Genomic DNA, 16,839 nt, shown 5'->3' with positions numbered 1-16,839 from the left:
ATTATTGAAATACAAAGACTATATCACGTCATATTCAACCTTATATGATATCGAGGTATCCATTTTTCAAATTTTATTTTATTATGTCCTGAAAATTGATTTATATATAATATATTTATATTGTCCACATTATGTTTTCGACGCATCTTCCGTCCCGACAGGCGGCGCTGTTTGAGGAAGTGCTTCTAACCTTGATTATATTTAGTTTGCCTCACATCCGGTGGCGTTTTGACCAATGAGAAAGCGTCGTGTCGTTTGAACCGGGGAGCGGGACTCTATCCTGAGCTGTTGTTGAAAACGGAATAAAGACTTATATTTCATCCCGTAACTAAATTCATTATTTTTTTTAGCTTCACATCAAAAAATATAAAAAGGTGTGATAACGGATAGAGACGGTTACCACGGTAATGTTTGAGTTCGGTGAGTATTTTGTCAGATTGTGGACGACAACCGAGTTTACTGTCACGACAGTAACGGGCGGGGGAAGATAAACATTGTAACGTTACTCTGTCAACAACAACAACAACACAAAAAAAAGTAGTTAATTATACCGATGTATCTATCTATTGTTGACTGTTTTTAGGTATTATAGTTAAGCTGACTAGTCATAGTAAAAAAACAAATCACAATGTAAAGATGCCACTTTTGTTTTTATATGTTATTTTCCTGTCGTTAACTAACGTTACGTAGAATTGAGAAAAACGGAAGCATAGAGGATATAAACTAACGTTTCGTCCCAATATGTCAACTGGGGCGTATTCATTACGCCAATTCTGTTGTAAAACGTTTATTAAACGGAAGTGTACGGAACGAAACAGGAAGACGCCTCCCTGAATTTGTCCAATAGAAACCCTCGTTTTGCTTCCGTTTTGGTTCTTTAACGGTCAACGGTATACGTAACGAATACGCCCCATGTCACCATTATTTTGTCATTTGACAGTCGGTTCCCGATCTTCTTGTTGGTGAAAAAAAAAAAAGAGTAAAGATGAACCGAGCAGGCCGCCCGTTGTTCATGAAGACCTACGGCAAACAGAACCGGAAGTTGGAGGCCTGGATCTCCCCTGACAACCGTAAACAGGTTTTCGCCAGCACCTCTTCCTCTGACCTGTCCATCGCTGAGCCCTCCAGCCCCAAACCCCCGGCCAAGAGGTAAGAGACTTCTCTTCCCCCTGAAGAGCCAGAGATCTGGGCGTTCAGGCTCTTGCTCCGTTCCTGCTCAGCAGGCCAGGGCGTAGATAGATTAGTTAGCTGAATCAGGTCTGGTGGGTCTAGCTTCTCCTAGATAGATTAGTTAGCTGAATCAGGTCTGGTGGAGCTGTGGGTCTAGCTTCTCCTAGATAGATTAGTTAGCTGAATCAGGTCTGGTGGAGCTGTGGGTCTAGCTTCTCCTAGATAGATTAGTTAGCTGAATCAGGTCTGTTGGAGCTGTGGGTCTAGCTTCTCCTAGATAGATTAGTTAGCTGAATCAGGTCTGTTGGAGCTGTGGGTCTAGCTTCTCCTAGATAGATTAGTTAGCTGAATCAGGTCTGGTGGAGCTGTGGGTCTAGCTTCTCCTAGATAGATTAGTTAGCTGAATCAGGTGTAGTGGGTCTAGCTTCTCCTAGATAGATTAGTTAGCTGAAACAGGTCTGGTGGAGCTGTGGGTCTAGCTTCTCCTAGATAGATTAGTTAGCTGAATCAGGTCTGGTGGAGCTGTGGGTCTAGCTTCTCCTAGATAGATTAGTTAGCTGAATCAGGTCTGGTGGAGCTGTGGGTCTAGCTTCTCCTAGATAGATTAGTTAGCTGAATCAGGTCTGTTGGAGCTGTGGGTCTAGCTTCTCCTAGATAGATTAGTTAGCTGAATCAGGTCTGGTGGAGCTGTGGGTCTAGCTTCTCCTAGATAGATTAGTTAGCTGAAACAGGTCTGTTGGAGCTGTGGGTCTAGCTTCTCCTAGATAGATTAGTTAGCTGAATCAGGTCTGTGGTGGGTCTAGCTTCTCCTAGATAGATTAGTTAGCTGAATCAGGTCTGGTGGGTCTAGCTTCTCCTAGATAGATTAGTTAGCTGAATCAGGTCTGGTGGAGCTGTGGGTCTAGCTTCTCCTAGATAGATTAGTTAGCTGAATCAGGTCTGTTGGAGCTGTGGGTCTAGCTTCTCCTAGATAGATTAGTTAGCTGAATCAGGTGTAGTGGGTCTAGCTTCTCCTAGATAGATTAGTTAGCTGAATCAGGTCTGTTGGAGCTGTGGGTCTAGCTTCTCCTAGATAGATTAGTTAGCTGAATCAGGTCTGGTGGAGCTGTGGGTCTAGCTTCTCCTAGATAGATTAGTTAGCTGAATCAGGTCTGGTGGAGCTGTGGGTCTAGCTTCTCCTAGATAGATTAGTTAGCTGAAACAGGTCTGGTGGAGCTGTGGGTCTAGCTTCTCCTAGATAGATTAGTTAGCTGAATCAGGTGTAGTGGGTCTAGCTTCTCCTAGATAGATTAGTTAGCTGAATCAGGTCTGTGGAGCTGTGGGTCTAGCTTCTCCTAGATAGATTAGTTAGCTGAAACAGGTGTGGTGGGTCTAGCTTCTCCTAGATAGATTAGTTAGCTGAATCAGGTGTGGTGGGTCTAGCTTCTCCTAGATAGATTAGTTAGCTGAATCAGGTCTGGTGGAGCTGTGGGTCTAGCTTCTCCTAGATAGATTAGTTAGCTGAATCAGGTCTGTGGTGGGGTCTAGCTTCTCCTAGATAGATTAGTTAGCTGAATCAGGTCTGGTGGAGCTGTGGGTCTAGCTTCTCCTAGATAGATTAGTTAGCTGAATCAGGTCTGGTGGAGCTGTGGGTCTAGCTTCTCCTAGATAGATTAGTTAGCTGAATCAGGTCTGGTGGAGCTGTGGGTCTATCTTCTCTGAGATAGATTAGTTAGCTGAATCAGGTCTGGTGGAGCTGTGGGTCTATCTTCTCTAGATAGATTAGCTAGCTGAATCAGGTGTCTTCTCTGCTCTCTCTGTGTCTTCTTCTATGGTCTTCTCTGCTGAATCTCTGTGTCTTCTTCTATGGTCTTCTCTGCTCTCTCTGTGTCTTCTTCTATGGTCTTCTCTGCTCTCTCTGTGTCTTCTTCTATGGTCTTCTGCTCTGCTCTCTCTGTCTTCTTCTTCTTCTTCTCTCTCTCTTTATCTCACCATCTAAACTGTGACCTCTCCTCTTTTCTTCTGCACTGATATGAAAACATCCTCTTCCTCTCCTCCCTTCCCCTGTTCCAGAGGGAGAAAGAGAAGTACAGCAGATGGCAGTAGAGCGCTGCGGCCGGCGAAGACCAAAGCGCTGTCCTGTCTGAGAGAGCAGGACAGTGATGAAGAGAACATCTTCATCGTCCCTCCTCCCCAGCAGCAGAGCAACAACACAGCCAGGTCAGACTGGTGGCATTACCTTTGTGGTCTTTGTGACCCGTCTGTCTCTATCTGACCCGTCTGTCTGTCTGTCTCTATCTGACCCGTCTGTCTCTATCTGACCCGTCTGTCTCTATCTGACCCGTCTGTCTGTCTCTATCTGACCCGTCTGTCTGTCTCTATCTGACCCGTCTGTCTGTCTCTATCTGACCCGTCTGTCTGTCTCTATCTGACCCGTCTGTCTGTCTCTATCTGACCCGTCTGTCTGTCTCTATCTGACCCGTCTGTCTGTCTCTATCTGACCCGTCTGTCTGTCTCTATCTGACCCGTCTGTCTGTCTCTATCTGACCCGTCTGTCTGTCTCTATCTGACCCGTCTGTCTGTCTCTATCTGACCCGTCTGTCTGTCTCTATCTGACCCGTCTGTCTGTCTCTGTCTCTATCTGACCCGTCTGTCTGTCTCTATCTGACCCGTCTGTCTGTCTCTATCTGACCCGTCTGTCTGTCTCTATCTGACCCGTCTGTCTGTCTCTATCTGACCCGTCTGTCTGTCTCTATCTGACCCGTCTGTCTGTCTCTATCTGACCCGTCTGTCTGTCTCTATCTGACCCGTCTGTCTGTCTCTATCTGACCCGTCTGTCTGTCTCTATCTGACCCGTCTGTCTGTCTCTATCTGACCCGTCTGTCTGTCTCTATCTGACCCGTCTGTCTGTCTCCATCTGACCCGCTCTGTCTGTCTCCATCTGACCCGTCTGTCTGTCTCCATCTGACCCGTCTGTCTGTCTCCATCTGACCCGTCTGTCTGTCTCCATCTGACCCGTCTGTCTGTCTCGATCTGACCCGTCTGTCTGTCTCGATCTGACCCCGTCTGTCTGTCTCGATCTGACCCGTCTGTCTGTCTGTCTCTATCTGACCCGTCTGTCTGTCTGTCTCTATCTGACCTGTCTATCTATCTGTCTCTATCTGACCCGTCTGTCTGTCTCGATCTGACCCGGCTGTCTGTCTGTCTCTATCTGACCCGTCTGTCTGTCTCTATCTGACCACGTCTGTCTGTCTGTCTCTATCTGACCCGTCCTGTCTGTCTCTATCTGACCTGTCTGTCTGTCTCTATCTGACCCGTCTGTCTGTCTGTCTCTATCTGACCCGCCTGTCTGTCTCTATCTGACCCGTCTGTCTGTCTCTATCTGACCCGTCTGTCTGTCTCTATCTGACCCGTCTGTCTGTCTGTCTCTATCTGACCCGTCTGTCTGTCTGTCTCTATCTGACCCGTCTGTCTGTCTGTCTCTATCTGACCCGTCTGTCTGTCTGTCTCTATCTGACCCGTCTGTCTGTCTGTCTCTATCTGACCCGTCTGTCTGTCTGTCTCTAACTGACCCGTCTGTCTGTCTCTATCTGACCCGTCTGTCTGTCTCTATCTGACCCGTCTGTCTGTCTCTATCTGACCCGCCTGTCTGTCTCCATCTGACCCGTCTGTCTGTCTCCATCTGACCCGTCTGTCTGTCTCCATCTGACCCGTCTGTCTGTCTCCATCTGACCCGTCTGTCTGTCTCCATCTGACCCCGTCTGTCTGTCTCCATCTGACCCGTCTGTCTGTCTCCATCTGACCCGTATGTCTGTCTCGATCTGACCCGTCTGTCTGTCTCGATCTGACCCGTCTGTCTGTCTCGATCTGACCCGTCTGTCTGTCTCGATCTGACCCGTCTGTCTGTCTGTCTCTATCTGACCCCGTCTGTCTGTCTGTCTCTATCTGACCTGTCTATCTATCTGTCTCTATCTGACCCGTCTGTCTGTCTCGATCTGACCCGTCTGTCTGTCTGTCTCTATCTGACCCGTCTGTCTGTCTCTATCTGACCCGTCTGTCTGTCTGTCTCTATCTGACCCGTCTGTCTGTCTGTCTCTATATCTGACCCGTCTGTCTGTCTGTCTGTCTCTATCTGACCCGTCTGTCTGTCTCTATCTGACCCGTCTGTCTGTCTCTATCTGACCCGTCTGTCTGTCTGTCTCTATCTGACCCGTCTGTCTGTCTGTCTCTATCTGACCCGTCTGTCTGTCTGTCTCTATCTGACCCGTCTGTCTGTCTGTCTCTATCTGACCCGTCTGTCTGTCTGTCTCTATCTGACCCGTCTGTCTGTCTGTCTCTATCTGACCCGTCTGTCTGTCTGTCTCTAACTGACCCGTCTGTCTGTCTGTCTCTAACTGACCCGTCTGTCTGTCTGTCTCTATCTGACCCGTCTGTCTGTCTGTCTCTATCTGACCTGTCTGTCTGTCTCTATCTAACCCGTCTGTCTGTCTGTCTCTATCTGACCCGTCTGTCTGTCTGTCTCCATCTGACCCGTCTGTCTGTCTGTCTCCATCTGACCCGTCTGTCTGTCTCTATCTGACCCGTCTGTCTGTCTCTATCTGACCCGTCTGTCTGTCTCTATCTGACCCGTCTGTCTGTCTCTATCTGACCCGTCTCTCTGTCTCTATCTGACCCTCTGTCTGTCTCTATCTGACCCGTCTGTCTGTCTCTATCTGACCCGTCTGTCTGTCTCTATCTGACCCGTCTGTCTGTCTGTCTCTATCTGACCCGTCTGTCTGTCTGTCTCTATCTGACCCGTCTGTCTGTCTGTCTCTATCTGACCCGTCTGTCTGTCTCCATCTGACCCGTCTGTCTGTCTCTATCTGACCCGTCTGTCTGTCTCTATCTGACCCGTCTGTCTGTCTCTATCTGACCCGTCTGTCTGTCTCTATCTGACCCGTCTGTCTGTCTCTATCTGACCCGTCTCTCTGTCTCTATCTGACCCTCTGTCTGTCTCTATCTGACCCGTCTGTCTGTCTCTATCTGACCCCGTCCGTCTGTCTCTATCTGACCCGTCTGTCTGTCTGTCTCGATCTGACCCGTCTGTCTGTCTCTATCTGACCCGTCTGTCTGTCTCGATCTGACCCGTCTGTCTGTCTCTATCTGACCCGTCTGTCTGTCTCTATCTGACCCGTCTGTCTGTCTCTATCTGACCCGTCTGTCTGTCTCGATCTGACCCGTCTGTCTGTCTCTATCTGACCCGTCTGTCTGTCTCTATCTGACCCGTCTGTCTGTCTCCATCTGACCCGTCTGTCTGTCTCCATCTGACCCGTCTGTCTGTCTCCATCTGACCCGTCTGTCTGTCTCCATCTGACCCGTCTGTCTGTCTCCATCTGACCCGTCTGTCTGTCTCCATCTGACCCGTATGTCTGTCTCGATCTGACCCGTCTGTCTGTCTCGATCTGACCCGTCTGTCTGTCTGTCTCTATCTGACCCGTCTGTCTGTCTGTCTCTATCTGACCTGTCTATCTATCTGTCTCTATCTGACCCGTCTGTCTGTCTCGATCTGACCCGTCTGTCTGTCTGTCTCTATCTGACCCGTCTGTCTGTCTCTATCTGACCCGTCTGTCTGTCTCTATCTGACCCGTCTGTCTGTCTGTCTCTATCTGACCCGTCTGTCTGTCTCTATCTGACCCGTCTGTCTGTCTGTCTCTATCTGACCCGTCTGTCTGTCTCTGTCTCTATCTGACCCGTCTGTCTGTCTGTCTCTATCTGACCCGTCTGTCTGTCTGTCTCTATCTGACCCGTCTGTCTGTCTGTCTCTATCTGACCCGTCTGTCTGTCTGTCTCTATCTGACCCGTCTGTCTGTCTGTCTCTAACTGACCCGTCTGTCTGTCTGTCTGTCTCTATCTGACCCGTCTGTCTGTCTCTATCTGACCCGTCTGTCTGTCTCTATCTGACCCGTCTGTCTGTCTCCATCTGACCCGTCTGTCTGTCTCCATCTGACCCGTCTGTCTGTCTCCATCTGACCCGTCTGTCTGTCTCCATCTGACCCCGTCTGTCTGTCTCCCATCTGACCCGTCTGTCTGTCTCCATCTGACCCGTCTGTCTGTCTCCATCTGACCCGTCTGTCTGTCTCCATCTGACCCGTATGTCTGTCTCGATCTGACCCGTCTGTCTGTCTCGATCTGACCCGTCTGTCTGTCTCGATCTGACCCGTCTGTCTGTCTGTCTCTATCTGACCCGTCTGTCTGTCTGTCTCTATCTGACCCGTCTGTCTGTCTGTCTCTATCTGACCCGTCTGTCTGTCTCTATCTGACCCGTCTGTCTGTCTGTCTCTATCTGACCCGTCTGTCTGTCTGTCTCTATCTGACCCATCCGTCTGTCTGTCTCTATCTGACCCGTCTGTCTGTCTCTATCTGACCCGTCTGTCTGTCTGTCTGTCTCTATCTGACCCGATCTGTCTGTCTGTCTTTATCTGACCCGTCTGTCTGTCTGTCTCTATCTGACCCGTCTGTCTGTCTGTCTCTATCTGACCCGTCTGTCTGTCTGTCTGTCTGTCTCTATCTGACCCGTCTGTCTGTCTCTATCTGACCCTGTCTGTCTGTCTCTATCTGACCCGTCTGTCTGTCTCTATCTGACCCGTCTGTCTGTCTCTATCTGACCCGTCTGTCTGTCTGTCTCTATCTGACCCGTCTGTCTGTCTGTCTCTATCTGACCCGTCTGTCTGTCTCTATCTGACCCGTCTGTCTGTCTGTCTTTATCTGACCCCGTCTGTCTGTCTCTATCTGACCCGTCTGTCTGTCTCTATCTGACCCGTCTGTCTGTCTGTCTCTATCTGACCCGTCTGTCTGTCTCTATCTGACCCGTCTGTCTGTCTCTATCTGACCCGTCTGTCTGTCTCTATCTGACCCGTCTGTCTGTCTGTCTTTATCTGACCCGTCTGTCTGTCTGTCTCTATCTGACCCGTCCGTCTGTCTGTCTCTATCTGACCCGTCTGTCTGTCTCTATCTGACCCGTCTGTCTGTCTTTATCTGACCCGTCTGTCTGTCTGTCTCTATCTGACCCGTCTGTCTGTCTGTCTCTATCTGACCCGTCTGTCTGTCTCGATCTGACCCGTCTGTCTGTCTGTCTCTATCTGACCCGTCTGTCTGTCTCTATCTGACCCGTCTGTCTGTCTCTATCTGACCCGTCTGTCTGTCTGTCTCTATCTGACCCGTCTGTCTGTCTGTCTCTATCTGACCCGTCTGTCTGTCTCTATCTGACCCGTCTGTCTGTCTCTATCTGACCCGTCTCTCTGTCTCTATCTGACCCCTCTGTCTGTCTCTACCCGTCTGTCTGTCTCTATCTGACCCGTCCGTCTGTCTCTATCTGACCCGTCTGTCTGTCTGTCTCGATCTGACCCGTCTGTCTGTCTCTATCTGACCCGTCTGTCTGTCTCGATCTGACCCGTCTGTCTGTCTCTATCTGACCCGTCTGTCTGTCTCTATCTGACCCGTCTGTCTGTCTCTATCTGACCCGTCTGTCTGTCTCGATCTGACCCGTCTGTCTGTCTCTATCTGACCCGTCTGTCTGTCTCTATCTGACCCGTCTGTCTGTCTCCATCTGACCCGTCTGTCTGTCTCCATCTGACCCGTCTGTCTGTCTCCATCTGACCCGTCTGTCTGTCTCCATCTGACCCGTCTGTCTGTCTCCATCTGACCCGTCTGTCTGTCTCCATCTGACCCGTATGTCTGTCTCGATCTGACCCGTCTGTCTGTCTCGATCTGACCCGTCTGTCTGTCTCGATCTGACCCGTCTGTCTGTCTGTCTCTATCTGACCCGTCTGTCTGTCTGTCTCTATCTGACCTGTCTATCTATCTGTCTCTATCTGACCCGTCTGTCTGTCTCGATCTGACCTGTCTGTCTGTCTGTCTCTATCTGACCCGTCTGTCTGTCTCTATCTGACCCGTCTGTCTGTCTGTCTCTATCTGACCCGTCTGTCTGTCTGTCTCTATCTGACCCGTCTGTCTGTCTCTATCTGACCCGTCTCTCTGTCTCTATCTGACCCCTCTGTCTGTCTCTACCCGTCTGTCTGTCTCTATCTGACCCGTCCGTCTGTCTCTATCTGACCCGTCTGTCTGTCTGTCTCGATCTGACCCGTCTGTCTGTCTCTATCTGACCCGTCTGTCTGTCTCGATCTGACCCGTCTGTCTGTCTCTATCTGACCCGTCTGTCTGTCTCTATCTGACCCGTCTGTCTGTCTCTATCTGACCCGTCTGTCTGTCTCTATCTGACCCGTCTGTCTGTCTGTCTCTATCTGACCCGTCTGTCTGTCTCTATCTGACCCGTCTGTCTGTCTCTATCTGACCCGTCTGTCTGTCTGTCTCTATCTGACCCGTCTGTCTGTCTCTATCTGACCCGTCTGTCTGTCTCTATCTGACCCGTCTGTCTGTCTCTATCTGACCCGTCTGTCTGTCTGTCTCTATCTGACCCGTCTGTCTGTCTCTATCTGACCCGTCTGTCTGTCTGTCTCTATCTGACCCGTCTGTCTGTCTGTCTCTATCTGACCCGTCTGTCTGTCTGTCTCTATCTGACCCGTCTGTCTGTCTGTCTCTAACTGACCCGTCTGTCTGTCTCTATCTGACCCGTCTGTCTGTCTCTATCTGACCCGTCTGTCTGTCTCTATCTGACCCGTCTGTCTGTCTCCATCTGACCCGTCTGTCTGTCTCCATCTGACCCGTCTGTCTGTCTCCATCTGACCCGTCTGTCTGTCTCCATCTGACCCGTCTGTCTGTCTCCATCTGACCCGTCTGTCTGTCTCCATCTGACCCGTCTGTCTGTCTCCATCTGACCTGTATGTCTGTCTCGATCTGACCCGTCTGTCTGTCTCGATCTGACCCGTCTGTCTGTCTCGATCTGACCCGTCTGTCTGTCTCGATCTGACCCGTCTGTCTGTCTGTCTCTATCTGACCCGTCTGTCTGTCTGTCTCTATCTGACCTGTCTATCTATCTGTCTCTATCTGACCCGTCTGTCTGTCTCGATCTGACCCGTCTGTCTGTCTGTCTCTATCTGACCCGTCTGTCTGTCTCTATCTGACCCGTCTGTCTGTCTGTCTCTATCTGACCCGTCTGTCTGTCTGTCTCTATCTGACCCGTCTGTCTGTCTGTCTGTCTCTATCTGACCCGTCTGTCTGTCTCTATCTGACCCGTCTGTCTGTCTCTATCTGACCCGTCTGTCTGTCTGTCTCTATCTGACCCGTCTGTCTGTCTGTCTCTATCTGACCCGTCTGTCTGTCTGTCTCTATCTGACCCGTCTGTCTGTCTGTCTCTATCTGACCCGTCTGTCTGTCTGTCTCTAACTGACCCGTCTGTCTGTCTGTCTCTAACTGACCCGTCTGTCTGTCTGTCTCTATCTGACCCGTCTGTCTGTCTGTCTCTATCTGACCTGTCTGTCTGTCTCTATCTAACCCGTCTGTCTGTCTGTCTCTATCTGACCCGTCTGTCTGTCTGTCTCCATCTGACCCGTCTGTCTGTCTCCATCTGACCCGTCTGTCTGTCTCTATCTGACCCGTCTGTCTGTCTCTATCTGACCCGTCTGTCTGTCTCTATCTGACCCGTCTGTCTGTCTCTATCTGACCCGTCTCTCTGTCTCTATCTGACCCTCTGTCTGTCTCTATCTGACCCGTCTGTCTGTCTCTATCTGACCCGTCTGTCTGTCTCTATCTGACCCGTCTGTCTGTCTGTCTCTATCTGACCCGTCTGTCTGTCTGTCTCTATCTGACCCGTCTGTCTGTCTGTCTCTATCTGACCCGTCTGTCTGTCTCCATCTGACCCGTCTGTCTGTCTCTATCTGACCCGTCTGTCTGTCTCTATCTGACCCGTCTGTCTGTCTCTATCTGACCCGTCTGTCTGTCTCTATCTGACCCGTCTGTCTGTCTCTATCTGACCCGTCTCTCTGTCTCTATCTGACCCTCTGTCTGTCTCTATCTGACCCGTCTGTCTGTCTCTATCTGACCCGTCCGTCTGTCTCTATCTGACCCGTCTGTCTGTCTGTCTCGATCTGACCCGTCTGTCTGTCTCTATCTGACCCGTCTGTCTGTCTCGATCTGACCCGTCTGTCTGTCTCTATCTGACCCGTCTGTCTGTCTCTATCTGACCCGTCTGTCTGTCTCTATCTGACCCGTCTGTCTGTCTCGATCTGACCCGTCTGTCTGTCTCTATCTGACCCGTCTGTCTGTCTCTATCTGACCCGTCTGTCTGTCTCCCGTCATCTGACCCGTCTGTCTGTCTCCATCTGACCCGTCTGTCTGTCTCCATCTGACCCGTCTGTCTGTCTCCATCTGACCCGTCTGTCTGTCTCCATCTGACCCGTCTGTCTGTCTCCATCTGACCCGTCTGTCTGTCTCCATCTGACCCGTATGTCTGTCTCGATCTGACCCGTCTGTCTGTCTCGATCTGACCCGTCTGTCTGTCTGTCTCTATCTGACCCGTCTGTCTGTCTGTCTCTATCTGACCTGTCTATCTATCTGTCTCTATCTGACCCGTCTGTCTGTCTCGATCTGACCCGTCTGTCTGTCTGTATCTGACCCGTCTGTCTGTCTGTCTCTATCTGACCCGTCTGTCTGTCTGTCTCTATCTGACCCGTCTGTCTGTCTGTCTCTATCTGACCCGTCTGTCTGTCTGTCTCTATCTGACCCGTCTGTCTGTCTGTCTCTAACTGACCCGTCTGTCTGTCTGTCTGTCTCTATCTGACCCGTCTGTCTGTCTCTATCTGACCCGTCTGTCTGTCTCTATCTGACCCGTCTGTCTGTCTCCATCTGACCCGTCTGTCTGTCTCCATCTGACCCGTCTGTCTGTCTCCATCTGACCCGTCTGTCTGTCTCCATCTGACCCGTCTGTCTGTCTCCATCTGACCCGTCTGTCTGTCTCCATCTGACCCGTCTGTCTGTCTCCATCTGACCCGTCTGTCTGTCTCTATCTGACCCGTCTGTCTGTCTCTATCTGACCCGTCTCTCTGTCTCTATCTGACCCTCTGTCTGTCTCTATCTGACCCGTCTGTCTGTCTCTATCTGACCCGTCTGTCTGTCTCTATCTGACCCGTCTGTCTGTCTGTCTCTATCTGACCCGTCTGTCTGTCTGTCTCTATCTGACCCGTCTGTCTGTCTGTCTCTATCTGACCCGTCTGTCTGTCTCCATCTGACCCGTCTGTCTGTCTCTATCTGACCCGTCTGTCTGTCTCTATCTGACCCGTCTGTCTGTCTCTATCTGACCCGTCTGTCTGTCTCTATCTGACCCGTCTGTCTGTCTCTATCTGACCCGTCTGTCTGTCTCTCCCGTCTGTCTGTCTCTATCTGACCCCTCTGTCTGTCTCTATCTGACCCGTCTGTCTGTCTCTATCTGACCCGTCTGTCTGTCTCTATCTGACCCGTCCGTCTGTCTCTATCTGACCCGTCTGTCTGTCTGTCTCGATCTGACCCGTCTGTCTGTCTCGATCTGACCCGTCTGTCTGTCTCTATCTGACCCGTCTGTCTGTCTCTATCTGACCCGTCTGTCTGTCTCTATCTGACCCGTCTGTCTGTCTCTATCTGACCCGTCTGTCTGTCTCGATCTGACCCGTCTGTCTGTCTCTATCTGACCCGTCTGTCTGTCTCCATCTGACCCGTCTGTCTGTCTCCATCTGACCCGCCTGTCTGTCTCCATCTGACCCGTCTGTCTGTCTCCATCTGACCCGTCTGTCTGTCTCCATCTGACCCGTCTGTCTGTCTCCATCTGACCCGTCTGTCTGTCTCCATCTGACCCGTATGTCTGTCTCGATCTGACCCGTCTGTCTGTCTCGATCTGACCCGTCTGTCTGTCTGTCTCTATCTGACCCGTCTGTCTGTCTGTCTCTATCTGACCTGTCTATCTATCTGTCTCTATCTGACCCGTCTGTCTGTCTCGATCTGACCCGTCTGTCTGTCTGTCTCTATCTGACCCGTCTGTCTGTCTCTATCTGACCCGTCTGTCTGTCTCTATCTGACCCGTCTGTCTGTCTCTATCTGACCCGTCTGTCTGTCTCTATCTGACCCGTCTGTCTGTCTGTCTCTATCTGACCCGTCTGTCTGTCTGTCTCTATCTGACCCGTCTGTCTGTCTGTCTCTATCTGACCCGTCTGTCTGTCTGTCTCTATCTGACCTGGTCTGTCTGTCTGTCTCTATCTGACCCGTCTGTCTGTCTGTCTCTATCTGACCCGTCTGTCTGTCTGTCTCTATCTGACCCGTCTGTCTGTCTGTCTCTATCTGACCCGTCTGTCTGTCTGTCTCTATCTGACCCGTCTGTCTGTCTGTCTCTATCTGACCCGTCTGTCTGTCTGTCTCTAACTGACCCGTCTGTCTGTCTGTCTGTCTCTATCTGACCCGTCTGTCTGTCTCTATCTGACCCGTCTGTCTGTCTCTATCTGACCCGTCTGTCTGTCTCCATCTGACCCGTCTGTCTGTCTCCATCTGACCCGTCTGTCTGTCTCCATCTGACCCGTCTGTCTGTCTCCATCTGACCCGTCTGTCTGTCTCCATCTGACCCGTCTGTCTGTCTCCATCTGACCCGTATGTCTGTCTCGATCTGACCCGTCTGTCTGTCTCGATCTGACCCGTCTGTCTGTCTCGATCTGACCCGTCTGTCTGTCTGTCTCTATCTGACCCGTCTGTCTGTCTGTCTCTATCTGACCTGTCTATCTATCTGTCTCTATCTGACCCGTCTGTCTGTCTCGATCTGACCCGTCTGTCTGTCTGTCTCTATCTGACCCGTCTGTCTGTCTCTATCTGACCCGTCTGTCTGTCTCTATCTGACCCGTCTGTCTGTCTGTCTCTATCTGACCCGTCTGTCTGTCTGTCTCTATCTGACCCGTCTGTCTGTCTCTATCTGACCCGTCTGTCTGTCTCTATCTGACCCGTCTGTCTGTCTGTCTCTATCTGACCCGTCTGTCTGTCTGTCTCTATCTGACCCGTCTGTCTGTCTGTCTCTATCTGACCCGTCTGTCTGTCTGTCTCTATCTGACCCGTCTGTCTGTCTGTCTCTATCTGACCTGTCTGTCTGTCTCTAACTGACCCCGTCTGTCTCTATCTGACCCGTCTGTCTGTCTGTCTATCTGACCTGTCTGTCTGTCTCTATCTAACCCGTCTGTCTGTCTGTCTCTATCTGACCCCGTCTGTCTGTCTGTCTCTATCTGACCCGTCTGTCTGTCTGTCTCTATCTGACCGTCTGTCTATCTGACCCGTCTGTCTGTCTGTCTTTATCTGACCCGTCTGTCTGTCTGTCTGTCTCTATCTGACCCGTCTGTCTGTCTGTCTCTATCTGACCCGTCTGTCTGTCTGTCTATCTGACCTGTCTCTATCTGACCCGTCTGTCTGTCTGACCTCTGTCTGTCTGTCTCTATCTGACCCGTCTGTCTGTCTTTATCTGACCCGGCCTGTCTCTATCTCTATCTGTCTGTCTGTCTGTCTCTATCTGACTGTCTGTCTCTATCTGACCCGTCTGTCTGTCTCTATCTGACCCGTCTGTCTGTCTTTATCTGACCCGTCTGTCTGTCTGTCTCTATCTGACCCGCTCTGTCTGTCTGTCTCTATCTGACCCCGTCTGTCTGTCTGTCTCTATCTGACCCGTCTGTCTGTCTGTCTCTATCTGACCCGTCTGTCTGTCTCTATCTGACCCGTCTGTCTGTCTGTCTTTATCTGACCCGTCTGTCTGTCTGTCTCTATCTGACCCATCTGTCTGTCTGTCTCTATCTGACCCGTCTGTCTGTCTGTCTTTATCTGACCCGTCTGTCTGTCTGTCTCTATCTGACCCTGTCTGTCTGTCTCTATCTGACCCGTCTGTCTGTCTCTATCTGACCCTGCCTCTGTCTGTCTGTCTCTATCTGACCCGTCTGTCTGTCTGTCTTTATCTGACCCGTCTGTCTGTCTCTATCTGACCCGTCTGTCTGTCTGTCTCTATCTGACCCGTCTGTCTGTCTGTCTGTCTGTCTCTATCTGACCCGTCTGTCTGTCTCTATCTGACCCGTCTGTCTGTCTCTATCTGACCCGTCCTGTCTGTCTCTATCTGACCCGTCTGTCTGTCTCTATCTGACCCGTCTGTCTGTCTGTCTCTATCTGACCCGTGTCTGTCTGTCTCTATCTGACCCGTCTGTCTGTCTCTATCTGACCGTCTGTCTGTCTGTCTTTATCTGACCCGTCTGTCTGTCTCTATCTGACCCGTCTGTCTGTCTCTATCTGACCCGTCTGTCTGTCTGTCTCTATCTGACCCGTCTGTCTGTCTCTATCTGACCCGTCTGTCTGTCTCTATCTGACCCGTCTGTCTGTCTCTATCTGACCCGTCTGTCTGTCTGTCTTTATCTGACCCGCCTGTCTGTCTGTCTCTATCTGACCCGTCCGTCTGTCTGTCTCTATCTGACCCGTCTGTCTGTCTCTATCTGACCCGTCTGTCTGTCTTTATCTGACCCGCCTGTCTGTCTGTCTCTATCTGACCCGTCTGTCTGTCTGTCTCTATCTGACCCGTCTGTCTGTCTCGATCTGACCCGTCTGTCTGTCTGTCTCTATCTGACCCGTCTGTCTGTCTCTATCTGACCCGTCTGTCTGTCTCTATCTGACCCGTCTGTCTGTCTCTATCTGACCCGTCTGTCTGTCTGTCTCTATCTGACCCGTCTGTCTGTCTCTATCTGACCCGTCTGTCTGTCTCTATCTGACCCGTCTCTGTCTGTCTCTATCTGACCCGTCTGTCTGTCTGTCTCTATCTGACCCGTCTGTCTGTCTGTCTCTATCTGACCCGTCTGTCTGTCTGTCTCTATCTGACCCGTCTGTCTGTCTGTCTCTATCTGACCCGTCTGTCTGTCTGTCTCTAACTGACCCGTCTGTCTCTATCTGACCCGTCTGTCTGTCTGTCTCTATCTGACCTGTCTGTCTGTCTCTATCTAACCCGTCTGTCTGTCTGTCTCTATCTGACCCGTCTGTCTGTCTGTCTCTATCTGACCCGTCTGTCTGTCTGTCTCTATCTGACCCGTCTGTCTGTCTGTCTCTATCTGACCCGTCTGTCTGTCTGTCTTTATCTGACCCGTCTGTCTGTCTGTCTCTATCTGACCTGTCTGTCTGTCTGTCTCTATCTGGCCCGTCTGTCTGTCTTTATCTGACCCGTCTGTCTGTCTGTCTCTATCTGACCCGTCTGTCTGTCTGTCTCTATCTGACCCGTCTGTCTGTCTGTCTCTATCTGACCCGTCTGTCTGTCTCTATCTGACCCGTCTGTCTGTCTTTATCTGACCCGTCTGTCTGTCTGTCTCTATCTGACCCGTCTGTCTGTCTGTCTCTATCTGACCCGTCTGTCTGTCTGTCTCTATCTGACCCGTCTGTCTGTCTGTCTCTATCTGACCCGTCTGTCTGTCTGTCTTTATCTGACCCGTCTGTCTGTCTGTCTCTATCTGACCCATCTGTCTGTCTGTCTCTATCTGACCCGTCTGTCTGTCTCTATCTGACCCGTCTGTCTGTCTGTCTGTCTCTATCTGACCCGTCTGTCTGTCTGTCTTTATCTGACCCGTCTGTCTGTCTGTCTTTATCTGACCCGTCTGTCTGTCTGTCTCTATCTGACCCGTCTGTCTGTCTCTATCTGACCCGTCTGTCTGTCTGTCTTTATCTGACCCGTCTGTCTGTCTCTATCTGACCCGTCTGTCTGTCTCTATCTGACCCGTCTGTCTGTCTGTCTCTATC

The 16,839-nt window shown here is 50.9% G+C and overlaps 1 protein-coding gene across 1 annotated transcript in view; it reads left to right on the top strand.

Moving 5' to 3' along the window:
- Positions 1–231: 231 nt before the first annotated feature.
- Positions 232–16,839, top strand: part of LOC127925296 (uncharacterized) — a 25,933-nt gene continuing 9,325 nt past the window's right edge. The window contains exons 1-3 of the mRNA XM_052510158.1: positions 232–420; positions 941–1,149; positions 3,223–3,369. Of these exons, the coding sequence (XP_052366118.1) occupies positions 986–1,149; positions 3,223–3,369 (311 nt within the window). The 5' untranslated portion in view covers positions 232–420; positions 941–985. The remainder of the gene's footprint in view (positions 421–940; positions 1,150–3,222; positions 3,370–16,839) is intronic.

The sequence above is a fragment of the Oncorhynchus keta genome, unplaced genomic scaffold, assembly GCF_023373465.1.
Source record: "Oncorhynchus keta strain PuntledgeMale-10-30-2019 unplaced genomic scaffold, Oket_V2 Un_contig_5411_pilon_pilon, whole genome shotgun sequence".
Taxonomy (NCBI): domain Eukaryota; kingdom Metazoa; phylum Chordata; class Actinopteri; order Salmoniformes; family Salmonidae; genus Oncorhynchus; species Oncorhynchus keta.
This window is presented reverse-complemented; position numbering and strand designations above follow the sequence as displayed.